This window comes from Grampus griseus (assembly GCF_964374135.1).
Source record: "Grampus griseus genome assembly, chromosome: 6".
NCBI lineage: Eukaryota > Metazoa > Chordata > Mammalia > Artiodactyla > Delphinidae > Grampus > Grampus griseus.
The window spans coordinates 63,974,087-64,000,963 of record NC_139000.1 but is presented as its reverse complement, the minus strand read 5'-3'; the positions used below and the strand labels follow the sequence as shown (position 1 = coordinate 64,000,963).

At 38.1% G+C, this 26,877-nt stretch overlaps 1 protein-coding gene across 3 annotated transcripts in view; it reads left to right on the top strand.

Annotated features, from left to right (window-relative positions):
- The window catches only part of TTC39B (tetratricopeptide repeat domain 39B), a 134,375-nt gene that overhangs the window by 85,088 nt on the left and 22,410 nt on the right, over positions 1-26,877 (top strand). For all 3 annotated transcript variants that reach the window (XM_082657553.1, XM_082657554.1, XM_082657555.1), the window contains 9 exons: positions 4,998-5,065; positions 8,248-8,312; positions 18,816-18,921; positions 20,288-20,353; positions 21,900-22,008; positions 22,576-22,643; positions 22,729-22,788; positions 24,238-24,399; positions 25,648-25,739. In XM_082657553.1, coding sequence (XP_082513679.1) covers positions 4,998-5,065; positions 8,248-8,312; positions 18,816-18,921; positions 20,288-20,353; positions 21,900-22,008; positions 22,576-22,643; positions 22,729-22,788; positions 24,238-24,399; positions 25,648-25,739 — 796 coding nt within the window. The remainder of the gene's footprint in view (positions 1-4,997; positions 5,066-8,247; positions 8,313-18,815; positions 18,922-20,287; positions 20,354-21,899; positions 22,009-22,575; positions 22,644-22,728; positions 22,789-24,237; positions 24,400-25,647; positions 25,740-26,877) is intronic.

Here is a 26,877-nt window from a genome sequence, read left to right as displayed (position 1 = left end):
TGATGTTTCACAGTATGGAAGATGTTTGGTTTGTGGACATTTAGGAATATTCAAGAATCCAGGAATCTCTGCAGCATTTGATCAGATGGCTGGGAGGAAATGACTCCTTTTGCTGTCAGTTGCTTGATATTCCACAGAGATTAGGACAGAAGTTCTATGATCAGCCTGTTTTATTAGTGTTATTCTCTAGTCAGGATGGTTTATAAGAAAGGAGCATCCCAGTACACCTGTAGAAGAGAAAATAACATCTTTCAAATGAGGCCATGGTAGAGTAAAGCTTCTGCCGTCCAAGGAGCATTTGTGCCTGTGTTGTCATTGTCAAATTTGTTCTCTGGAAGAGGTAACACAAAATCGTTACAGTAGCTGTAGCCAATTAAGGCAGGAGCAATTCTGGATACATCTGTCTGTCATTCCTAGTGGTCAAGTGTGTGCCAGACACATTTTTGAGTGTGTTTCATTATGAAGTTTTGTTTGCTTTGTTAGAAGAGTATTATCAACTTGTTATGGACATTGGAGAACTTGGGCTCACTAGAGTGTTGATAACAGAGGATTACAAGACTTGTTCCAAAAGGTATGATGCTGGCCCTGCAGCTGTCATACAGCAGAGTAGATTCACTGGTTCCTCCAGGCAGCTGAAGCCGATCATCTTTTTCTCCAGAAACTGACCTCCAAGGACCCTTAAGAGTTTATTTATCCCCTTGATATCAGATAGACTATGTTTTCATATTTTTCATCTTAGGGCCATTTATGTAAATTGGCCCCAGGAGACCTAAAGTCCACTAAAGTAGGTCAGTGGGAAATTAAATGGGCCCCAAAGAAATTTGACTCATTTATATTCTTCTGTTTTCCTCTATATGGCTTCTCTCCAGTGGCCCATTTCCCCCTGCCTCCCTTTTTCTTTGCAATATAAAGCCTGGCATTTGAGATTCTTTTTTAACCTTAGTTTACAAAAGAATGGCATGGTATTATTGGTATAAATATGAATAATAATAATAACTTAAAACATAATAATGCCCTATTTTTTTTTTTTTTTTTTTTTTTTTGCGGTACACGGGCCTCTCACTGTTGTGGCCTCTCCCGTTGTGGAGCACAGGCTCCGGACGTGCAGGCTCAGCAGCCATGGCTCACGGGCCAGCCGCTCTGTGGCATGTGGGATCTTCCCGGACCGGGGCACGAACCCGTGTCCCCTGCATCGGCAGGCGGACTCTCAACCACTGCGCCACCAGAGAAGCCCAATGCCCTATTTTTTAAAGGCACTCTCTATGTGTGAGACACTGTCGTTGATGCTTTCCTTAGCATTGTCCAATCTAACCTGTGTAACCTCCTTTTTATAGACTAGAAAGTGATGTTCAGAGAGATTAGACAAATGGTCCCAGATTACCTGCTTAGCAGAGCAGAGTTCAAACCCGATCTGCCTTTCCCTAAGCCACATACCCCACACCTTCTCCTGTAGTTGGGTAGAAAAGGGCACGAAATGTGTCACATATGGATGAAGGAAATGTTGAATTATTTCTGTGTCAGACATCTTGAAAATAGATGGTACTGTTCTTTTTATTCTGTCTTTGGGCGTGGCATATTTAGAAGTATTGAAAAATAAACAGCAATGAGATACCACTACACACCTATGAGAGTGTCCAAAATCTGGAACACTGACAACACCAAATGTTGGTGAGGATGTGGAGGAACAGGAACTCTTATTCATGGCTGGTGGGAATGCAAATGGTACAGCCGCTTTGGAAGATAGTATGGTAGTTTCTTACAAAACTAGGAGCTGAAAACTTGTGTTAACCCCAAAATCTGCAAATGAATGTTTATGGCAGCTTTATTCAGAACTTGTCCTTCAATAGGTGAATGGATAAATAATAAAGTGTGGTACATCCAGACAGTGGAATATTATTCAGTGCTAAAAAGAAATGAGCTATCAAGCCATGAAAAGACGTGTAGGAGCCTTAAATGCATATTCCTAAGTGAAAGACACCAATCTGAAAAGGCAACCTACTGTATGATTCCAAGCATATAAGATTCTGGAAAAGGCAAAACTATGGAGACAGTAAAAAGGTCAATGGTTGCCAGGGGATGAATAGGTGGAACACAGAATTTTTAGGGCAGTGAAAAATACTGATACCATAATGATAGATACATGTCATTATACATTTGTCCAAACCCATAGAATGTGCAACACCAAGAGTGAAGGCTAATGTAAACTGCGGACTTTGGGTAATTATGATGTGTCAGTGGAGGTTTGTCACTTGTAACAAATGTACCACTTTGGAGGGCATGTTGATAATGGGAGAGGTTATGCGTGTTTTGGGGGGAAAGGGATATATGGGAAATCTCTGTACCTTCCCCTCAATTTTTCTGTGAACCTAAAACTACTCTTAAAAAATAAGGTCTTAATTTAAAATTTATGAAAATAAATCAGGCTGTGACTTGAACCTATTCTGAAATAAGGTTTATTTAGACTTTTATGTCTGAAGGCATGCTTAGCTGACAGTTCAGTGCATAATGAAGATATTTCCTTCCGTGAACTGAGGAATTTGTAATTAAAAGATGTTCTGGTAGGTACCTATTTGTAAATGCCAAATGTCTAATTTTGAGAGCTAAGGGCTGCCCAATATAAATCAATCAGAGTGAAGAAATAAGACTTTTATAAATTAAATTGCATTTATTCCTAATGAGTTTGGCTGTTGCTGCAACCCAAACAGACTTTGTGTTCAAGGGAGCATGTCAAAACATTGTGGATTTAGGGTGCACTTTGTTTTTCCTCTTGGTAATTTCCATTTCCATCCTTGAATGGCTGGTTTTCTGCAGGAGCGAGGATATTTAATTAAACTTTTTGTGGGTTTAACATGGGACACACCCATTCTTCCTTCCTCATGGCTGGCATATTGCCCTAAATGGCTTTCAAATTGCCTTTAAAAACCGACGTTTATATACAGTGCTTAGGATGTGCAAGGAATTTCATATGAAGATTCCTTACGTGCAGAATACAGAGTTCAAACTTTCTTCCCTTTTATCTCTGGCTTCTTGTTACGTCGTTTGTGCTGCTCTTTGCCTTGTCCATCTTTAGCTTAACTCTGATCCATCTGCCCTTCTGCTCAGATGTCTGCAAGGACTCACCATTGTCTACCAAATGAAGCCCAGACTCTGATATTCAAGGTCGTCCATAATTCAGCCCCGACTTACGTTTCCAGGCCCATTGCCCACTCGTCCCTGTACACACCTCGTGCTTCAGCCAAAGGTGCACCGCTGGACTTGCCACGCAGGGCTCCGTGCTCCTTGCCTTTGCTCGTGTTGCTTCTCTCCCAGCAGCCGCTTCCCTGCCTTCTTGGCACACGCCCCAAGCCAGCCATCTGGGTTACTGAGCAGGCTTTCAAAGTGAATAATTACTAACAATTCCCACTTTGTTACAAGTTTCCCTGGAAGGAGGATATTCAAGTGAGTCTGTAAAAATAAAAGTTACCAGTTTTTCTCCCACTGAACACACGGAGAAAATTCAGGGGCACACTTGGAGGTGAGGTGTTCCGAAGGACGGAGACTGTGGCTGCTGATGCTGCCAGACTGCGCGGGGGCCACAGCTCCTCGACTTTGGCCTATTGTGTGTCTGGCCCCATCTTATGTGTGCTGTTGGAAGATCTTAGCTGCATTGTTGCTTCTTTGTAAATCAGCCTTTGGAGTATGAGCGTGGCAGGAAGGTGAACCTGTTTGTGAGAACTAGTAGTGTGTGTGTGTGAGTGTGTGTGTGACTGTGTGTGTGTGTGTGAGACTGTGTGTGTGTGTGTGTAAGTGAGTGTGTGTGTGTGTGGTCGGGAGGGGTCCTGTGTGTGTAAGTGAAAGCAATAAAGCACTAGTTCTTATCCAGTTAGATTCAACAATGTTCCCATTAACACAGAGATACCCCGTTTTTCAGTTACTTACATCACATAAAGATGTTCTACTTTCTGAACTTTTGGCAAAAAGCATGACATGGACCAAGGGCAGTAATCTTAGTGAAAGTAGCTGATGCATATTGAGGGCTTACTCTGCCCAGTGAGCTTCACAGGCAGCACCTGGTTGAATTCTTCTGCTCTGAAGTAGAGATGTCATTAGCTGGACTTTAGGAACAAGGAAACCAGCAGAGAGAGGGAGGGTAGCTTGCTCGAGGTTCTACAACTAGTAGCTCATTTCCTTAAATAACACACCAGTTTGCATCCCATGGATAAAACGGGAATCTGCTGATTTTGTTTATGCAAAAAAAAAAAAAAGAAAAGAAAATGCAAAGATTTCTCCCTCCCCAATCTCTGCAGGTATCATGGATAGGCCACGTGTTTTGGGGCACTCCACGTGTCCCAGGGATACATACGTAGTTTTATGTAGCCCTTTTGTGAGTGTCTTGTTCCTGCACTAGATATCTCAGTGATCCAAATAGCCCCAAACTGTGCTAGTGTGAACTTTTTTACATCAAGTCTTTCCTGAATGAGGAGTCATGAGTTGGGCATGCAGGCCAGTTCTTTTTCCTAGAACCCTAGGGAATTACTGCTTTCTCTTCAAGTTAATAGCATGCCTAACCATTGTCATGACTATCATGCCTTCATGTTTTAGAAGGTAGAATTAGTATATTTAAGTTAGATTTCCAATCTATAACTGTGTTAAACTTGCCTGTTCCCGTTAAGTTAAAAGATAAGTTGTTTCCTTTTTTCCAAGAAGTGCTTTTACTTTTGCTTTTTACATTTTGGTGAGCTGAGTTTGGGTCTTTGACACCAGGGGCCCGACTCTTGGCAGTTATATGTGAATGGAGCCAAAGATAACTTCCCCGAAGCATTTCATGCATTCTGGAAAATTCTTGCTGAGGGCCTGAGAACTGAGGTCAGCATTCCACTTTTATGGAAGCACCAAAGCAACCTAGGTTTTTATTGTCTCCCTTGGGCTCATTTATCTACCCGTCTTTTCTGAACATCTCAGAGCAATTACTGTGGATATGGGATTTTCCTTAATATATTTTTATTTGTCTTTAATAGAGGAAATGCATGCCGAAATCTGTTATGCCGAGTGCCTCCTACAGAAAGCAGCCCTCACGTTTGTGCAGGTAATGAACATTTGGCTTAGAATCAGCGTCGCCCGGGAAGCCTGCCAAGTGCGACATAGAAGAAATGTGGCTCATTCTATGTCAGTGCTTCGGTTCTTCTGACTTAGAGTCGTAGTGGAAGATATTTGTCATTACTGATAAACTTTGGCTGAAAGGAGACCCTGGTTTTTTTTTTTTCCTACTCAAATGCACTTAAAATTCTGTTTTGAACTTCGCTTTATTGGCAACCACTGCCTTTTGAAGAAGCTGCCTTGCAACTACCTCACCTGATTTCAGGCTGCTGCTCCGTATGAGAACTGTGAGGGTATCCCTCTTCGTGCTTGCTAATGGTGGAGGGCTGCACACGGGAGTGACCGGCTGCAGGAGGCTTCAGCATCCTTGGCTGTTCCCTTCTTGCATCAGATGCTTCAGCAAAGCTTAGTTATGCATGCGTCGAGAGCCAACCTTCCCGTGTATACCTCAGATTTTATTTCCCCGCTCTTTGTATTTTCATTCCCCTTTCTTTTATTTCTTATTTTGGAAGGGCAGTTAAAAAAAGTCACTAAACAAAACAATGACTCCTTTTCTCATGGGGCATTTAAATTTCACCTCCAGGAATTGTTACCATCAGTACCTTGCCTGTCATTGTAGCTTCCAGTTCTTCTAACAAATATGGATTTTAACATGGTGGCCACACAGGTGGCGGTGATGGATACAAGTGGGGTAGAAGTGGGGTGGAGATTGTAAGGGGGCAGAAATTCAACGGTAAGATGGAAAATCTTCCTCAATCTCAATGATTTACATTGAACTGAGAGTTGCTTTTCTCTTTTTCTGGAGGGTGACCCCTTAGGTTGGATTCTGGTTAAGTAAAATTAAGTCAATCTGGTGTAGGGCCCTGTTTCCTAAAACCCCACCTATTATGACGGCTGGTTGAAAACAACAGTCTTACTGCCTCAGTAAACATAAGGCTAGTCACGGAGGCCCCCAGTTTTTTCTGATGTGTTTTTCAAATGATAATTTGATAATAAAATCGTTGATTTGAAAGTTTTTTGTTTTTTATGTCTGGGGGGCTTGTAGTTCAGCATCTGGGAGCTATCCACGGCTCCCCTCTTCCTCATGCCTCTGTGTCCAGCCAGGCTCGTGGTCGTGCTGCTTTTACCTTTTCAAGGTTTATCAGCTCCGTCTCTTCCTCTTTATTCTGACTATAATTGTTCTAGTGGGGGGCTTGTCAGCTCTTTCCTAGACTGCATGGCAACCCCGGGACCTTCGGTCTGTAGTTTCTCTTCCCTCCAGCTCACTCTCCATTGTGCAAATGTGCACCCTCTCAAAGATGAGAATTTCACCTGGGCATGTCTCTGCTTCAGCATTTAGTAGCCCTCATTGACTATGGCAGTGGTTCTGTATCTGAATATCACACATGGGGAAGGCTTTTTCTAACCAAACTGGTATCTCCCCGCCAGTTCCCTACTCCCCTCTTACCAATGTCCTCAACTGCTACTGGCAGGTATGTTGCATACTTGAGTGGCACAGGTACAGCACAGGTAGCTTTCTTATTCCTTAGTCATTCCCTTTTTTGCAGTAGGTTTCTGCAGCAGTGCTGAGTTATATACGCACAGATGGCCAAGCCAAGCACACCAGGGTCTTGAATGCTTCCCTGAGCGTTTTTTTTTTTTTTTTTTTTGCTTGCAAAATTCATACCTACCTTGCCTTCCTTCCTTCAGCTGGTTACTTCCCAATCTTTTTTTTGTGTGTGTGTATGTGTGTGCTTTAAGCATTGATGCTTCCAGGAGGCTTTTGTGGACCTCTTCACATCCCCGCCCACCTTTGTGCTGTCACGACATCCCCCACATGTCTCCATCCATGCATGTCTTCATCCCTTAGCGAGTTGTGTTGCTTTTGTCTGATTTTGTGTTTGGGTGCCTGCTGTAAAATAGGCATTCAGCAAATGTTTGGTGAATCCTGAAATGAAATATTCTTATTTGAGGCAGATTTGAATCCAATTGAAGAAATTCTTTCCTGGCCAGTATTGGAACTTGTGTAACCATAAGATTCCTTCAAATCAGAAAATAAACATTTAAATTGCATAGTGAATTTTACATTTATTGATTCTTTTAATAATTTAAAGATTAAGTATTTAAGTAACTGATGACATTAACAAACTAAAATTACTTCTTCTTTTGTTTCGGAAGGATGCTCAAGTGCACAGGAAATCAATACCAGAGCATCTTTCTGATATTAACGGACTAGAAAAGCATGGGACTATCTCCATTAGCACCTTCTATTAGAGTAACATCTTCCAAGCAGTTATTATTTTTTAATTTTTATTATTATTTTTTTTTGCGGTACGTGGGCCTCTCACTGCTGTGGCCTCTCCCGTTGCGGAGCACAGGCTCCGGACGTGCAGGCTCAGTGGCCATGGCTCACGGGCCCAGCCGCTCCGCGGCATGTGGGATCCTCCCGGACCGGGGCACGAACCCGTGACCCCTGCATCAGCAGGTGGACTCTCAACCACTGCCCCACCAGGGAAGGCCTCAAGCAGTTATTTGATATGCTTTAATAGGAGACTCTTGGAATCCTAGAATGCTCACCCTAAAAAGGTCATTCATTTAGGCCAGCTGACCCAGTTTTATGGCTGATGACCATCAGGCCAAGAGAAGTGATCTCTTTTCCCCTAAACAGTATTTCATATAAGTGACAACAACTTTAGAATCCAGATCAGTTATCTGTGGTCTGGAAATGTATGTGAATGAAATTCACAATGTTAAATAGACTGCCTGCTAAAGTCCCCCCTAAAGAAGAACCATAATCCCATTACTTGGAGTAAGACAGACAGGAAAGTCCTTGGAGCATATCCTTAAAGTCAGCCATTTTGAATTCCATTGAACCCAGAAGAAAGTTGCTCAGTAGTTGATGATGTTTACTGAAGTACGTTTGGACTAACCTTTATGGCCCCAAATTGATGAGGATTACTTCCTTACTTCCTTAAAGTAATGCAAGGATTTAAGAAATGTTTCCTTTTTGTTGTCCTCTAACTTGGAAGAAAAATGACAAAAAAGCATTTCAGATGTAAAGCAAGAAGAATGGTTTAATTTAAAAATCATATCCTCAAAAGATAGTGTTTTGTTCTAATCATGCAGCTACACAGCTATGGGGACAGTTTAAGAATCTTTTGCTAAACGATCTAATTATTTAATTGTTTTCAGGATGAAAATATGATCAACTTCATCAAAGGTGGACTCAAAATTAGAACAAGTTACCAAATATATAAGTAAGTTAAAAATTAAGATTTATAAAAAATATTTTCACAGGGTTTGTACCTTTTTGACCACGTTCTTGTGGTTTCTAAGTGATTCTTGTACTATGTACCATTTTGTACTTCAAAGTTCTCAGTCAGTATGACTATGTTTTTTAAAATTTCGTGTTGGTAAAAGTGCACTTGATTTTTGGCTTACTGAGGTGTATTCAATGCCATAGGACAACACAAGTTAAGTTTAAATGCAGTTTTAAAAGAAAAATAGCTGTAAAGAAAAGTACTTACATAATTTCTGATTAGATAATCTTAGTTTCTCTCTCCTAAAAACAATTTATAAATTTAAAATGACAGGTATGTACAGATATGTCTTTGGTCCAGACTCTAGAACATCACTGCTCCAGTGAAGTTCTGCAATGATTCAGATGTTCAATTAAACTGGACCATAGTGTCATTCACATCTTCTATATCCTTACTGATTTTTATCTAGTTGTCCTATCCTTTACTCACAGAGTTAAAAATCTTCAGCTTTGATTCTGGAGTCATCCATTTCTCCCTTTAGTTCTGTCAGTATTTGCTTTGTATATTTAGAACCTCTATTATTGGGCTTATATATATTTTAATTGTTTTATCTTCCTAATGAATTAATCTTTCATCGTTATAAAATGTTCCTATGTAACTCCTTATAATATTCCTTGTCTTGAAATCTGTTTTGTCTGATATTAATAAAGCTACTCATGCTTTTTTATAATTAGTATTTGCATGGCATATATTCTTTTACTTTAAACCTATCTTTGTCTTTGTATTTAATTTGCATTTTTTGTAAACATGCTTAATTTGGTCTTGCTTCTTTACTCAGTGTGACAGTTAATATGTTTGTGAGTACCATTTTGCTTTTTTCCTTTGCCTTATTTGTCCCCCCCCTTATTTTTCTGCCTTCTTTTGCTTTAAATAAAAAAAAATATATGTATATGTATTCCAGTGGAATCCTTCCATTGTTTTCTTAGCTATAGCCCTCTTTAATTTTTTTAAGTGTTTGCTCTAGTGATTATAATAGCCTTCTTAACTTATCATAGTCAACTTAGAGTTAATATTGTACCATTGCACAAGTATAAGAACTTTGCAAAAGTATAGTTTCATTTACCACCTGTTGTCTTTTATACTATTCTTACAATAGTACACGTATGTATATTACACACCCCACAGTGGTACCCACCTTTTGCTTTAAACAATTTTATGTCATGGTCTTCACTATTAACCCATATATTTACCATTTTTGGTGTTCATTCATTCCTGTCTAATTTCAGACTGAAGCATTTCTTTTAAGATTTCTTACAGTGTGTGTCTACTTTCATCAATTCTCACTGTTTCATTTACCTGAAAACACCTTTATTATTTATTTATTTTTTTTTTGTGGTACGCAGGCCTCTCACTGTTGTGGCCTCTCCTGTTGAGGAGCACAGGCTCCGGACTCGCAGGATCAGCAGCCATGGCTCACGGGCCCAGCCGCTCCGCGGCATGTGGGATCTTCCCGGACCGGGGCACGAACCCGTGTGCCCTGCACCGGCAGGCAGACTCTCAACCACTGCGCCACCAGGGAAGCCCCATCTTTATTTTTTATTTATTTATTTTTTTGCGGTATGCAAGCCTCTCGCTGTTGTGGCCTCTCCCGTTGCGGAGCACAGGCTCAGCAGCCATGGCTCACAGGCCTAGCTGCTCCACGGCATGTGGGATCTTCCCGGACCGGGGCACGAACCCGTGTCCCCTGCATTGGCAGGCGGACTCTCAACCACTGCGCCACCAGGGAAGCCCACATCTTTATCTTTGAAGGCTGTTTTTGCTCAGTATAGTATTCTCGAGTTACAAGGTTTTCTTTTTCTTTTCTTCTTTTGCCCCTTTAAAACTGTCAATCCATTGTATTATAACCTCTATTGTTTCTGATCATAAGTCAGCTGTTATTTTAATTATTTTTCCCTTGTCTGTAATTTGTCATTTCTTCTGGCTGCTTTGAAGACTTGTATTTTTTATTCTTAGCACATTGACTGATGTGCTTAAGTATGGCTTTGAGAAATGTGTAGCTATTATTTCTTCAAGTATTTTTTTCTGCTCCATTCTCACTTTTCTCCTTCTGAGACCCCAGTTACATGTTAGTCATCTGATTTTGTTCAATAGGTCACTGAGCTGCTGTTCATTTAAAAAAATTGTTTTCTTCAGATTAGACATTATCTCAACATCTGGGCCGTCTTGGGGTCAGTTTCTATTGCCTGCTTTTTCTCCTGACTATATGTCGTGTTTTTCTGTTATCAAGTCAATAATTTTTTGATTGTACACTAGATAGTGATACATTGTAGAGACTCTAGGTTCGGTTTTCTTTCTCAGAATAGTGCTGATTCTTGCTCTGGGAAGCATTTGACTTGACTAGACTTAGAGCCTATACTCTTAACTCTTTGGTAGTGGGCAGCATCTGAAATCTTGGTTCCATTACTTCTTCTGTCTTGTCTCTGCTTTTCTTTGGAGTTTCCCCAGTGCTCACATAGATCATGAATTAGCCAAGAATTTGAGAGGAGTTCTAACACTGATTTTGGTGTTTCCCTCCTATGTGGTTCTCTCCTATCTGAAAATTCCCCCATTACCTTATAAGTAATCTGGCAGATTTGAACTCTGTGCTCCTTTTGAAGCCAATAAGACTGGCTTTCTGTGTGAGTTCTAGGCGTCCTGCACCAAGTGTACTAGGAAGTACTTCCAGGTGACTAGCCATATAAACTTAAAGTCCCTTCAAGAGTTGTTCTCTTTTTTCAAATTTCAACCCTTCTCCAGTTTCCCATTACTTTTTTTTTCAGTTTCCAGTGCCTACCAATATATTTTAAATATGCATTTTGCATTTTGTCCAGAGTTTATAATTGTTATCTGTGGGAGGGTTAATCTAATATAAGCCACCCTGCTATTACTGGAAGCAGAATGAAGATTTAGTATTTTAAGAGATGCTTTTACCCAACATGATTTCATAAAATTATATTCCATTCAAAATCCTGGAAGGGAGTGGATTTGGGGAACCTGATATATTGTTTTTACTTTTCCTCTTGAAATATTTTTTAGAAGATATAAAAGAATGTTAAAGAGTTGATTGCTTTTTCAGTCATCAAAACTTAAAAACCAAAGGAATTAAAATAGTCTTGTAATGGCACAGAAATATATATCAGTGGAATGGAACATAGGGCTTAGAAACGTGTGTGTGTGTGTGTGTGTGTGTGTGTGTGCGCGCGCGTGCGCGCATACATGCGTGTGCATGCATGTGTGCGTGCACATCATGCATGCACTTCTGTGTACACACACGTACATTTACCAGCGAATTCAAAGCATACTAAAAACCTAACTAAACTAAACTAAAATCAGTGGGAAAATATGGGTACTTTAATAAATGGTTTTGGGAAAATTGGCTCTTCGTTTTGGAAAAAAGACTGTATAAAAGATACATTCCAGAGAGAAACAGTCAGCTCTACCCACCACCAGTCCCTCCCATCAGGAAACTTGCACAAGCCTCTTAGATAGCCTCATCCATCAGAGGGCAGACAGCAGAATCAAGAAGAACTACAATCCTGCAGCCTGTGGAACAAAAACTAGATTCACAGAAAGATAGACAAGATGAAAAGGCAGAGGGCTATGTACCAGATGAAGGAACAAGATAAAACCCCAGAAAAACAACTAAATGAAGTGGAGATAGGCAACCTTCCAGAAAAAGAATTCAGAATAATGATAGTGAAGATGATCCAGGACCTTGGAAAAAGAATGGAGGCAAAGATCGAGAAGATGCAAGAAATGTTTAACAAAGACCTAGAAGATTTAAAGAACAAACAAACAGAGATGAATAATACAGTAACTAAAATGAAAACTACACTAGAAGGAATCAATAGCAGAATAACTGAGGCAGAAGAACGGATAAGTGACCTAGAAGACAGAATGGTGGAATTCACTGCTGCGGAACAGAATAAAGAAAAAAGAATGAAAAGAAATGAAGGCAGCCTAAGAGACCTCTGGGACAACATTAAATGCAACAACATTCTCATTATAGGAGTCCCAGAAGGAGAAGAGAGAGAGAAAGGACCAGAGAAAATATTTGAAGAGATTATAGTCGAAACTTCCCTAATGTGGAAAAGGAAATAGCCACCCAAGTCCAGGAAGCACAGAGAGTCCCATACAGGATAAACCCAAGGAGAAACACGCCGAGACACATAATAATCAAATTGGCAAAAATTAAAGACAAAGAAAAATTATTGAAAGCAGCAAGGGAAAAACGACAAATAACATACAAGGGAATTCCCACAAAGTTAACAGCTGATTTCTCAGCAGAAACTCTACAAGCCAGAAGGGAGTGGCATGATATACTTAAAGTGATGAAAGGGAAGAACCTACAACCAAGATTACTCTACCCGGAAAGGATCTCATTCAGATTCGATGGAGAAATGAAAAGCTTTACAGACAAGCAAAAGCTAAGAGAATTCAGCACCACCAAACCAGCTCTACAACAAATGTTAAAGGAACTTCTCTAAGTGGGAAACACAAGAGAAGAAAAGCACCTACAAAAACAAACCCAAAACACTTAAGAAAATGGTCATAGGAAAATACATATCAATAATTACCTTAAACGTGAATGGATTAAATGCTCCAACCAAACGACACAGGCTTGCTGAATGGATACAAAAACAAGACCCATATATATGCTGTCTACGAGAGACCCACTTCAGACCTAGGGACACATACAGACTGAAAGTGAGGGGATGGAAAAAGATATTCCATGCAAATGGAAATCAATGGAAGCTGGAGTAGCAATACTCATACCAGATAAAACAGACTTTAAAATAAAGAATGTTACAAGAGACAAGGAAGGACACTACATAATGATCAAGGGATCAATCCAAGAAGAAGATATAACAATTATAAATATATATGCACCCAACATAGGAGCACCTCAATACATAAGGCAATTGCTAACAGCTCTAAAAGAGGATATTGACAGTGACACAATAATAGTGGTGGACTTTAATACCTCACTTACACTAATGGACAGATCATCCAAACAGAAAATAAATAAGGAAACACAAGCTTTAAATGACACAGTAGACCAGATAGATTTAATTGATATTTATAGGACATTCCATCCCAAAACAGCAGATTACACTTTCTTCTCAAGTGCACATGGAACATTCTCTAGGATAGATCACATCTTGGGTCACAAATCAAGCCTCAGTAAATTTAAGAAAATGGCAATCATATCAAGTATCTTTTCTGACCACAACACTATGAGATTAGAAATGAATAACAGCGAAAAAGAAGAAAAAACCACAAACACATGGAGGCTAAATAATACGTTGCTAAACAACCAAGAGATCACTGAAGAAATGAAAGAGGAAATCAAAAAATACCTAGAGACAAATGACAATGAAAACACGACAATCCAAAACCTATGGGATGCAGCAAAAGCATTTCTAAGAGGCATGTTTATAGCTATACAGGCCTACCTCAAGAAACAAGAAAAATCTCAAATAAACAATCTAACCTTACACCTAAAGGAAGTAGAGAAAGAAGAACAAAAAACCCCCAAAGTTAGCAGAAGGAAAGAAATCATAAAGATCAGAGCAGAAATAAATGAAATAGAAACAAAGAAAACAATAGCAAAGATCAATAAAAGTGAAAGCTGGCTCTTCAAGAAGATAAACAAAATTGATAAACCGTTAGCCAGACTCATCAAGAAAATAGGGAGAGGACTCAAATCAATAAAATTAGCAATGAAAAAGGAGAAGTTACAACAGACACCACAGAAATACAAAGCATCCTAAGAGACTGCTACAAGCAACTCTATGCCAATAAAATGGACAACCTGGAAGAAATGGACAAATTCTTAGAAAGGTATAAGCTTCCAAGACTGAATCAGGAAGAAATAGAAAATATGAACAGACCAATCACAAATAATGAAATTGAAACTGTGATTAAAAATCTTCCAACAAACAAAAGTCCAGGACCAGATGGCTTCACAGGTGAATTCTATCAAACATTTAGAGAAGAGCTAACACCCATCCTTCTCAAACTCTTCCAAAAAATTACAGAGGAAGGAACACTCCCAAACTCATTCTATGAGTCCACCATCACCCTGATACCAAAACCAACCAAAGGTACTACAAAAAAAATTACAGACCAATATCAGTGATGAATATAAATGCAAAAATCCTCAACAGAATACTAGCAAACTGTTCCTTCAGTAAGTCCGAAAGAGAAAAACAAATATCATATATTAACGCATATATGTGGAACCTAGAAAAATGGTACAATTGAACCAGTTTGCAGGGCAGAAATTGAGACACAGATGTAGAGAACACACTTATGGACACCAAGGGGGTAAAGCGGCGGGGGCTTGGGGGTGGTGGTGTGATGAATTGGGCGATTGGGATTGACATATATACACTGATGTGTATAAAATTGATGACTAATAAGAACCTGCTGTATAAAAAAATAAAATAAAATTCAAAAAATAAAAAAATGATACATTCCGTATAGATTTGATATTAAAATATTTTTAGAAGAGTACAACCAAAACATAGGAAAGTCTTTTTATAGTCCTAAAGCACAAAGGCCTTTAAACTTTTGATTTATTTAAAAATTTTTCACTTTGAAATGATTCCAGAATTTTTACAAAGAATTATCATATATTCTTCCAATATACAAATGTTAACATCTTATGGAACCACAGTATAATTATTAAAACCAGGAAACGAACATTGATATACTATTATTAACTACTTCATTGACTTTACTCAAGTTTTTCTAATTGTCCCACCAGTGTCCTTATTCTGGTCCAGGATTCACTCCAGGATCCTGGATGTCACATTTAGTTGTTACGTCTCCTTAGTCAGTTTTAATCTGGAAGAGTCCCTCAGTCTTTCTTTGTCTTTCAGGACCTTGACATTTTTGAAGAATACTGGGCAGGTATTTTTTAGACCATTGCTCAAGGTGGACTTATCTAATGTTGCTTAATGATTAAATTCAGATTTTTCTATGGCAAGAATACTATAGAAGTGATGTGGTGTCCTTCTCAGTGTGTCATATCTGTAGATATATGATGTCAATTTCAGAAGCCTTTTAAAGTGTGACATAAAATCAGAAACCATAGAAGACTAACTTGACCAAATAAACATATAAATTTTCATCATGGCAAAAATATCCCGTAATAAAAAATACAAATAGAAATGTGATATAAATGACTCAGGGCAAATGACAGTGTGAGAAACTCATAAGTTGGTGGGGGTCTAAACTGATAGAGTTTTTATGAAGGATGTTCTGGCAGTATATACCAAAATTAAGAATATGCATTACCTTCCATCTCAGAAGTTCTTTTTCTAAGAATTTATCCTATGAACAGTTAGGATGGTATAAATATAGTTATAGTACTTGATATAGGAAAGTACTTGATGAAGGTATAAGAACACTTTAGCAGCATTGTTTGTAATATGGAATATTTTGAAACAACTTGAAAATTTAAGAATAGGAATTTGGTTAAATAAATTATTCCATAGAATGGAATAATATGCACTTGTTAAAGAATAAGGTAGCTTTCATGCATTTTCATGGAAAATTGTCAATATAATCTATTGAAGAGTATATACTGTGTGATCCCATTTGTGTTTTCTAAAGATTGCATTCTTTGTAAAGCATAAAAACAACTAGAAAATTATGTACCAGGCTGTTAACAGTGACCGTCTCTCTGTGGGATGATTGTGTAGGGACACTTAGGGTTTCTCCATATTATTTGAGCATTTTGTAATAATCATCTATTATCAGCAAATAGAACATTTACACAGAAAATAACTCTGAACATAATATGCATATCCTGCCATCCTGTTGATATTTTGACATTTGAAGTTTTGTGCATGTATATAAGCATATATAATTATCTTTTTATACAGTGAGATTATATGCTTTGTGTCATTTTGAAATTTCTTTTTTCACTTCATGTCAGAAAATTTTAGATCATTAAGTATTTTTAATTCATCATGGCTTTTAATGGCTCCACAGTATTCCACTATTTGGATATACTACATGTGTATGTATAAATGTATGCATGCATGCAACTATCTTCGTAACCAGTTTCCGGTTGTTGCCTATTTAGTTTGTTTATAAATTTTTATTATAGGTAGTAATACAGTATCTTTCCTTATAGGTTAAGTTTTGTGTGTATCCATGCTATTTCCTTAGAATAAAATTAGATTTGTTGGTTCAAAGGTATGCACGTGTGTAAGATTTCTGATATATATTGCAAAATTATTCTGAAGAATAATTGGATTGGCAAACTTTTTCTTAAAATACCAGACAGTAAGTGTTTAGGCTTGTGGGTTGTAAGATCTGTGTCCCAACTACTCAACTCTATGACCGCAAGTTGTAAGCAGCCATAGACTATAAGTAAATGGGTGTGGCTATGTTCCAATAGGTTGCCAACCTCTTTACTATAACTACCATTTTACCATAAATAAATGAATGTGTCTATTTGTTCTTACCTTTGCCAGCACTGGTTTTCTATTTAAAAAATTAAAATAATGGTTTTTATCACAAAAGTGGCATATATATTTTGGAAAATAGGAAAATGTGGATGAGCAAATATTAAAATACACACACACACCATATACTTATCACCCAGTAATTATGGCTGTTAACATCTTAGTATATATTCTTTCAGAATATTTTCTACATGTATCTAAAGATATATATATTTTTTAAACGAAAATGAGATCACACTGTATGTACTATTTTTTAACCTGCGTTTTTCAGTTAATGATGTTTACTTTTTCATGTCAACAAGTCTTCATTTCATATAATACTCAATCCATCTTCAAATTTTGCCTGTTGGCCCCAAATCTCTTTTACTGCTGGAATGTCAGCACCAGGATCCAACCCAAGACTGCCTTGAACATCCAGTGTTTATGTTCATTAAATACATCTTATTCTAGAAGAGTCTCTGTATTCATGAGAGTTGTTGAAAAGCGCAACCCATTTGTCCTGCAGGATATGCACAGATTTGTTTGGTGGCTTCCTTGAGTTTTCATTTAACTTGTTCCTTGTCATAGTCAGCTCAGGCTGCCATAACAAAATATCATACACTGGATGGCATAAGCAACAGAAATTTATTTCTTCACAGTTCTGGAGGATGAAAGTCCAAGATCTGGGTACCAGCATGATCAGGTTCTGGTGAGGACTCTCTTCTTGGCTTGCAGACAGCCACCTTCTCACTGTGTCCTCACATGGCAATGAGAGACCTTCCTCTTATAAGGCCACCAATCTTATCAGAGGAGGACCCCACCCTTATGACCTCATTTATCCTTAATTACTTCCTAAAATCTCTGTCTTCAAATACAGTCACACTGGGTGGGGGGATTAGAGCTTCAACATATGAATTTGGGGGAAATATAGTTCAGTCCATAGCATTCCTGTAGCCCTTTATATTTCCTGTAAACTGGAAATTAGATTCAGGTTAGTTGCATTTGGCTAGAATACATCATAAGTGAAGTTGCATGATTTATAAGTGCATCACACCAGGTGATACATAATATCTGGCTATTTCTTACTACCTTTAAAAAATATATCTGTCGGTTTGATAAGCAATTTCTGGTTATTGCCAATTTTTACATCTTTGTCATTGTTTTCATCTGCATTTCTCTGATTAAGTATTTGCCTTTTGAAGATGTGAAGGGAAAGGGAAAAATGCATAGAAAATTAATTAAAGTGAGAAATCAGAAAGATCGGCTTGGATGGAAGAGGGAAAAATAAGAGGACAGTTGCAGGCAATTGTTATCGAGCTTGCTTTCCTCTTTCAATCTTTCCTAGTTGTGAGTTTTATTTTGGTCTATTTGAGACCATGGTGATCATGCTGAAATTCAAGTCTTTTTGTCAGTAGCACCTCAGTTACTCAGGGGAAGGTAGGTTGCTGAAGTGTGCACAACGGCTGAGAGACTGAGCATTCCTAGGAAGTCTCCTCTAACACATTGCTGGGAAACTGTGAGATCACAGTCCTGCGGTCCTTTGGCTCCTGAGTCATGCTTGCTGATATTTGAACCCTCTTTTGCTTTAAGCCCAGAAAGATTGGTGCTGATAAACAGTGTAGAAATGAGTGTGTCGTTATTCCTTAATGATGATTACCCAGTAGAGGGGTGGGATAGGGAGGATGGGAGGGAGGCTTAAGAGGAAGGGGATATGGGGATATATGTATGCATATGGCTGACTCACTTTGTTGTACAACAGAAACTAGCACAGCATTGTGAAGCAATTATACTCCAATAAAGATGTATTAAAAAATAAAATAAAATATCGGCAAACTGAAAAAAGAAAAAAAGTAAACGCAGCACAGCTTCATCCACTTAAAAATTCTCTAGTATTTTGGCTAATGACATTTATCTTATGGTTTGTAAATGCAAAATCTGACTTAAAATTAGTTTTCAGTGTCATAGTAAACTTACAGTATAACTGTTTTCTTCAATCCAGAGAATGTCTTTCTATCCTGCACGTAATTCAGAAGAACAAAGTTGAGCAGCAGTTCTTCTATGAGTTTGAAGGTGGCGTCAAGCTTGGAATAGGGGCCTTTAATTTGGTGAGTGATCAGAAAGCAACCAGAATCTTTTGTACAAGAACCTTAGGTTTTCAGTGCCTCTGCTACTGCATTTGAACCTCACCCTGAACCACTACCTGGGTTTGGTTGGCAAGTGGCTACAGTGGGATCAGTTTTCTTGTGCTGTGAACCTGTGGGGGCTTTGGCCAGAATGTGCTGTAAAGTTCTGCACATGCTCAGAATAGTTTTCGATTGTATAATAAGGGAAGCATGCAGCTCTCTGAATGGACTAGTAACATTTTTTGGTAATAAGGAGCTTGAAATTCAGTTCTATTTCCACATCAGAAATATTATTGCTATAGCAATGGTGGCTCTGAAATTGAAAATAGGTGAGGGAACAATATAGTTTGAGGGATGATGAAGCTCTGGGGTAGATGAAGGGTTTGAGTAGATATCTGTCCAATTGCTATATTATTTAGATATTTTGATATTAAGGTTTGACTGGAATTGGTGAGAAAATTAAGTGGTAAAGGGAATCCCACACATAAGTGTATACACTACCGTGGCCGCTTTGTTCATGAGCCCATTGGTTGATGATAGAGGTGGCTGAGGAGAGAGGCTGGCTAGTGTCCACAAAATGAATCACCCTATCCACTTGATTATTAAAATCTTCCTCTGCTGAGGTCAGCCTTTGGTGAACATTCACATGGGACACAAATATCTTCACATTTTTTGCCCATTCTGAGATGTCTGTCCGTATACCTGTTTCCCAGAGCTCCTTGTCATCAGTTTTCCCATCATGTTCTTTCTAAAGCCCTGACCATCCAACCAAACCACTGGCAACCACCCATGAATCAGTAAATAATTGCATATATGGCCATTTCTCCTTCCAGGCAAAGTGAACAAACAGGGCACTGCTCAAAGTTCTGCCCTGGGAGGACTTCCCTTTATCCTACTCTTTAGGGATGTCCCAGAGAGGGGCTGTAGTGCTGTAGGTGTCTACTTCTGCGTCATGCCTGCATATCCGAAGAATACAACAGACTTTTGCTTTTGGAAAAGGATGCTAAAAGAAACACTTTGGAGGTGGACACTGGGGATTATCTTCTCATCACTTTATCAACCCACATGAAAGGAGCAAGTGTTCTTTAGAGCATTCTGAAAAAGCCAGGTTTTTTGTTTTGTTTTGTTTTTAACTTTTTAGGTGTATTGTCTTAACTAAATGAAATTAAGTCACAAGTAATGATTATACTAGGTGCAGTATGTGGTGATTGAGACGTGTCCAGTGGTTTAAACTTGGTTCTAATTTTTCATATTACTGAATCATTAAAACTTGAAGTTGGTTAGAGTTTAACATTTATCTACAGTTAGATGTACTAACAGTAAGTACACTTGTATTTTTTTCTTACAGATGCTGTCCCTTTTACCAGCACGGATTATCAGACTACTAGAATTTATAGGATTTTCTGGAAATAGGGTACAAAATTAATTTTTTCTTAATTTTGACAAGGAAAATAAAAGTTATTTATTGAATATGAGGGAAATACAACATGTCCTCATAGCTAGCAATTTGTTTTCAGAACAATGAAGAGGCATTGGGTCTTGATTATATTTTTCAGGAGTTAGAGATGGTTTTTCTATTGAAAGTTAAAAATTTTCATCTTTGTTATTTAAATTCTGGGATTAAAATTTATGTTTTACTAATATTGCTGCTTGCTGGATCTTTAGTACTCATGTGAGGTTAAAATATGCTTCCCTAACATTTTTGCAACCCCAGAGTTTCCTGCAAAACCAAGAAATTAGGCTAGATTTCCCTGTCTAACATTTTATGATTCGTATGGATCAAGCATAGTTGCAGTTCTTTTGGTTTTCCTTGTTTTTACACGTTTCACTACAAAACTAAGCAAGGAAATTTGTTTTCCATGAGTTTTGTTTGTTATAGTTCTGTGTGGTTGTTTTTGTAGTGTATAACATTTATTAATCATAGCACTCAATATGCTATTACCAGAGTTGCTTTATTGCAAAAGTTGTCCCTGTTAGTCCAGAGAGCAGGTTTTGAGAAATAGATGAGAACAGGTATAAGAAGCTGTAATTTTTTTCCCTATTTATTCCACTGTCCAGGTTCTCCATAAGTATTATGTATTTATGGTGATCCCTTCCTGATATGGTCTATCTATTCAGACTCTGTATTTCATCGTTACCCTTCCCCTCTACTATTCATCTTCCACCTTATTTCTTTAGTAGCTCCAACTTGCCCCTTGAATAAAGTCCAAACTATAGCATGGATTCAAGGGCCCTAGGAGCTGACTCTAGCCAATGCTTCTAGCCTACTACCCATCCTTTTTGCTTCCCTAGTGTTCCTGCTAAACTGGGCAAATGGTTGTTCACCAGATAGACCCTGTGCTTTTCTGTTGCCATGCTTCTGCTGGTGTCTGTTTTGGATGTCCTCCCCAACTGGCATCCTCCCAAATAATGTCTCTTGAGAGCCTCTCCATCCATTAGGATTGAGATAAATGTCACCTATTCCACAAAGCTTTCTCTTATCTTCTCCCAACAAAGCTCAAGTATTCCTAACTTTCAGAATCATTTACTTATCTCTCTTATGGCCCTTGCCATATTCCAGTAAAATTATGTGTTCATGTACTACCTTCGCTATTTGATGGAAAGATCTTTGAAGACATAGAACTGTATATATTCATACCCACCGTAGCATTTTGTACTTAGATCCTCAATATGTTTTAATAAATTAATATTTATATAAGAGAAATACAGCATTTTCTATGAAATGAGCTCTACCTTTTTCTCTCCCTAAGATCACATGATATAAGAATTTGGGAGATTGTCTTATGCCAGTTTAAAATGTAAAATTTGCTTCTAGTTAGATACTACTGCTATTCTAAGCTCTTGAAAAATAAACTCCACCTTCCTGGAGAGTGGGGATCCATGAGCTAGCATTTTAAAGTCTCTGAATATGATGTTTCAATCATGCTCTTCTCATTCTAAAATGCCTCTAATTCCCATAGGAGTTGGGCATCCTGCAGTTACGGGAAGGTGCCTTAGGAAGAAGCATGAGGTCTCCACTATGCTGCTTAACTATGCTAGCTTTTCATACTTATATCTCCCTGATACTTGGTAAGGACTGGATTATATTTCACATCATTGAACGTTGATTATCTTTCATCTGAGTAAGTAAAAATTTAGAAAAATCAGTAAGAGGTCGTAGTCTGTATTTACCTTTTTTTTGAGCAAAAGTGAAAAATTGTGACATTTCTCATAGTAACATTTGGCAGAGGGGGTGGAGGGTTTCTTTCATCAAATTCGTTGTAATCAGTTCTCAGCTAAAAAATTCTATAAAGCTTGTTTAAGGTGATCTATTTTTAGCATATTACATTTCTTTTTTTAGCAGAAAATTAAATTTTTGGTTAAAATAAGTTCAATATTGCTATTAAAACCAGAAATTTCAATTAGGAACTGAAGGCAACCACCTCTGCTCCTAAGAATTTGCCCTAGAGCTTTCTTAAACTAAAGTCATAGATGAGACTTGTCTTCTTTTATTTCCCAAATATTAAAATGACAAATTAACAGTTTTCATGTTTTCCATGAATAGGTCTTTGCTATATTATAATGAAATTTGGAGAAATAGTTATACATGTCAACCACATTTCTTGAAGACTGAGGCTTTTCCTGTTAAATTTCTAGGTACAGGAGAAGTGAATGTTGTGGAAGCAGAGCGTCTCCTTGAACCCTACCTCCAGCAGTTTCCAAATGTACGCTTAGAATTTCAAGTGTCTTTTTCAACCATAATCAATCAACCAGGGTTGACCATTGAACAGTCTGTTTCTCCCTCCGCAGGGCTCCCTCATGTTGTTTTATCATGGCCGGATAGAGCTGCTGAAAGGAAATGTGGAAGAGGTAACTTATCTGAAGCGGTCATTTGGGGGGCTGTCTATATGGTGGAGTTGCGTAGTGCACCCATTCCAAATGAGCAAGTCCAGCTCTATGCACTAGACAGAAATAAAGGGAAAATATGTAATTAAAAAGCCAAAAGTTAATTGTGTGGATGCACTCTATGATATATAGTAAACTACTGAATATACTGTACATTTGCACATAAAGTACCTGAGGCAATTCAGGGTAGGATATAGAAATACAGTTGGGCAGTTTAAGGGGCTTTCAAAAATCTTTGACTACTATCCATCTCGGTATTACATATTGGCTTTGGAATCTTGCCCCTGCATAAAGGTCACTCCACTGTACTACATGTGTGCTCCCCATCAAAGGAAATTATTCACTAATTCCCTTGAAGAAGAAGAGTGAATAGCCTTTTATATAAATATACTCATGAACAATTTTCTTCTACACAAATGGGGTCAAACATGTATTTTTCCTTGATTTGATTTTTTTCTACTTACAATACATCTTGGATTTCTTTCCAGGTTAGTATTTCTAAATCTTCCTCATTCTTTTTGATGGCTGGGTTTCATTCAATGAGATGGATATACTGTACTTACTAAAGCAGCCCACTATTGATAGACATTTGGCTACTATACATAATGCTGTTGTAAACATTATTATGTGTATATTTCTGTGCAAAAGTGTATTTATATAAGATCGATTCTGATAATGAGGATTTCTAGGTCAAAGATGTTTGCATTTTGATAAATTCAGACAACTTGCCCTCCTAATAAGGCTAGTCCATTTACATCTTACATCTCCTGTAAAGATATGAGAATACTTGTTTTCAGTGCTCTTTGGCAACTCTGGTCATTATTTATCTGTTTTATTTTTGCCAATGTGATGGCTGAAAAATGATAATCTAATCTTTTAATTTATCTTTTCCAGTGTAAAAATTTCTTCATATGTATATTTGCCACTCATTATCTTTTTCTCTAATTTCCTGTTTATATCTTTAAACAATTTTCCCACTGAGTTGTCTTTTTTTAAGGATTTTATAAAATTGCTGTATAAGGGTTGATCCTTTGCCCGTTACGCATATAGCGATATCTTCTCCCAGTCTGTCCATTGCCTTTAACTTTGTTTAAGGTATATTTTACTCTCTGGAAGTTCTAAATTTATTGTCAAATCTTTTCTTAAAGGACTTCTGCATTTTACGTCTGTCTTAAGAAAGGAACTTTGCTACTCCCACATTATAAAGTTCCATGGCCCTCTCACAAAGTTACATAAAGAGGCGAAATTTAACTGTATTGTTGCATGTAAGGAAAGGAATGTGTTGTCGTATTGAGTGGTTTCATGAGTGATGATTTTGCTCTTTTTGTACAAAGTGTTTTATGTATTTTTCCATTAGGTTATTATCTCCTTGTCTAATATCTGGATGATCAGCTTTATGCAATTGACTTATAGGCACAAGAGATATTTCGAAAATGCATTTCAGTTCAAGAAGAATGGAAACAGTTTCACCATCTCTGTTATTGGGAGCTGATGTGGATTTTTGTATTCCAACAAAACTGGAGGGAGGCGTATTACTATTCAGATCTGCTTTGCAAAGAGAGTAAATGGTCCAAGGTAAAGTACAGTTTCATTAATGTCATCTGTTTGCTCATAAGTGTACAGGATGATTTTCATCTAGGACTGTTTCTTCCATAGTATGATATTGACACTGTTTTCTCAACTTAGAGATCCATCAGAGGACGAAGTGGACATTAAGTACCTGCTGTTTGTAACCACTGTCCTCAGCACTACGTGCTTTAAAAGCCATCCAAATAGTCTTTTTCAACAGAGAGGCTTTATCTGTGAAGATGAACTGTACTTATATATAAAAAGTATTAGATATCAAGTATTGATAATTGTTTGTAGACTTTTTGATACCCTGATAACAAGGCTTTTCATAATAATCAAAATTAATTCTTTATCCATTCATCCGTTGCTGCACACTTAGGTTGCTTCCATGTCTTGGCTTTTGTAAATAATGCTGCTATTAACGTTATGATGTACATATCTTTTTGAATTAGTGTTTTCGTTTCTCTTTGGATATATACCCAGGAATGGAAATGCTGGATCATATGGTAGTTCTATTTTAATTTTTTGAAGAACTTCATTCTGTTTTCCATAGTGGCTGTACCAATTTACATTCCTACCAACAGTATATAGGGTTCCCTTTTCTCCACAATCTCATCAACGTTTATTATTTGTTGTCTTTTTGATGATAGCCATTCCAACAGGTGTGGCAAGTTAGGGGAAGGAGATTAAGAGGTACAAACTGCTAGCTATAAAATAAATAAAATACAGGGCTTCCCTGGTGGCGCAGTGGTTGAGAGTCCGCCTGCCGATGCAGGGGACACGGGTTCGTGCCCCGGTCCGGGAAGATCCCACATGCCGCAGAGCGGCTGGGCCCGTGAGCCATGGCCGCTGAGCCTGCGCGTCCGGAGCCTGTGCTCCCCAACGGGAGAGGCCACAACAGTGAGAGGCCCACGTACTGCAAATAAATAAATTAATTAATTAAAAAGAGTTCTAAAAAAATTCTGATCCATTTGTGAAAAGTTGGGAGGAATGAGATAATGATCTCTTTTTCATTTTGTCCATTTTCTCATCCATGAACGTTACAGTTGTATAATAGGAAAATGGCCAAAATTAGGTGAAAAGTTTTGATCTCATTTGGAACAGGTGATATAAGACTTCATTTCCTTTTTTTTAATATATTTGATACCTCTTAAATATTATATCTGGAAGATTTGTAGGTCTTTCCTGATTTGCAAGATAGCAATGTCATGTACCCAGGATGCTCTCTGACTAGCTGCTTTTCTTTTCCTCAAGGCAACATATGTGTTCTTAAAAGCTGCAATTTTGAGTATGCTTCCAGAGGAAGATGTAGTAGCAACTAAAGAGGATGTGGTAACTTTATTTAGGTAAGCAAGACACTATTTCTATAACAAAGATCCTGAATGAATAGAGGAACACACAAATACTTTCTTTTTCCCTTAGTGCTCTTCCGTGCTTCACCTTCATATTTCTTTAATTTATCTGATTTGATACAGAAACTCTTAAAAAATATATTTAGGGCTTCCCTGGTGGCGCAGTGGTTGAGAGTCCGCCTGCCGATGCAGGGGACATGGGTTCGTGCCCCGGTCCGGGAAGATCCCACATGCCGCAGAGCGGCTGGGCCCGTGAGCCATGGCCGCTGGGCCTGCGAGTCCAGAGCCTGTGCTCCGCAACGGGAAAAGCCACAGCAGTGAGAGGCCCGCGTACCGTAAAAAAAAAAAAAAAAAAATATATATATATATATATTTAACTAAGGGTCAAAATGTCATCCTTTTAGCAAGACTTTGCAGATATGCCAGTGTAATTGGGAATCTTGAGAACACATGTTTTTTTGTTTTGTAATTGGGGCTTTGCTACTGCATTTTGAACACAGTTTCCTAAAATGGTATTGTTAGCTAAAGATGTTTACTGTTATAAATCAAAGGTATTTTGTGATCAGAAAAACTTAAGAATATAACACAATATAATATACCCTTAGTTTTCATTAGTGTGCCAAAGATTCTGAGAAGCTCTGCTGTGAAGTAATCTGTTTAACTTTGTTTAGACCAGTGTCCGTCCATCCGTCCATCCATCCATCCATTCATCTGTAACCTTTATGTTGAGCACCTACTGTATGAAGACGACTGTGTTAAGTGCTGAATTAACAGGCATGGATCCTGTCCTTGTGCAGTTCATAATCTTGTAGTGGAACTAGATATCAGTGAAATAATCACCCAGTAAATGCAAAATTATAACACATGACTGATTTTTCTCCTCCTGCTTGTCTCACCATTCCTTCTTGGTATCTTTGTAAGCTCATCCTACTTCCATCTATTAAAAGTTGATGCTTTTGATTTCAAAGGTCAGTCTTAGAACCTCAACCTTAGGAAATCTGATTCAAGCCAAATTGAAATCCCTAGTACACACCTTGTGACTGAGCTCCAGACCCATATATCTAGCTCCCGTTTACCACCTTCACTTAGATATGTCAAAGCATTTAAAACTCACCACATCCAGTCTTCCCTA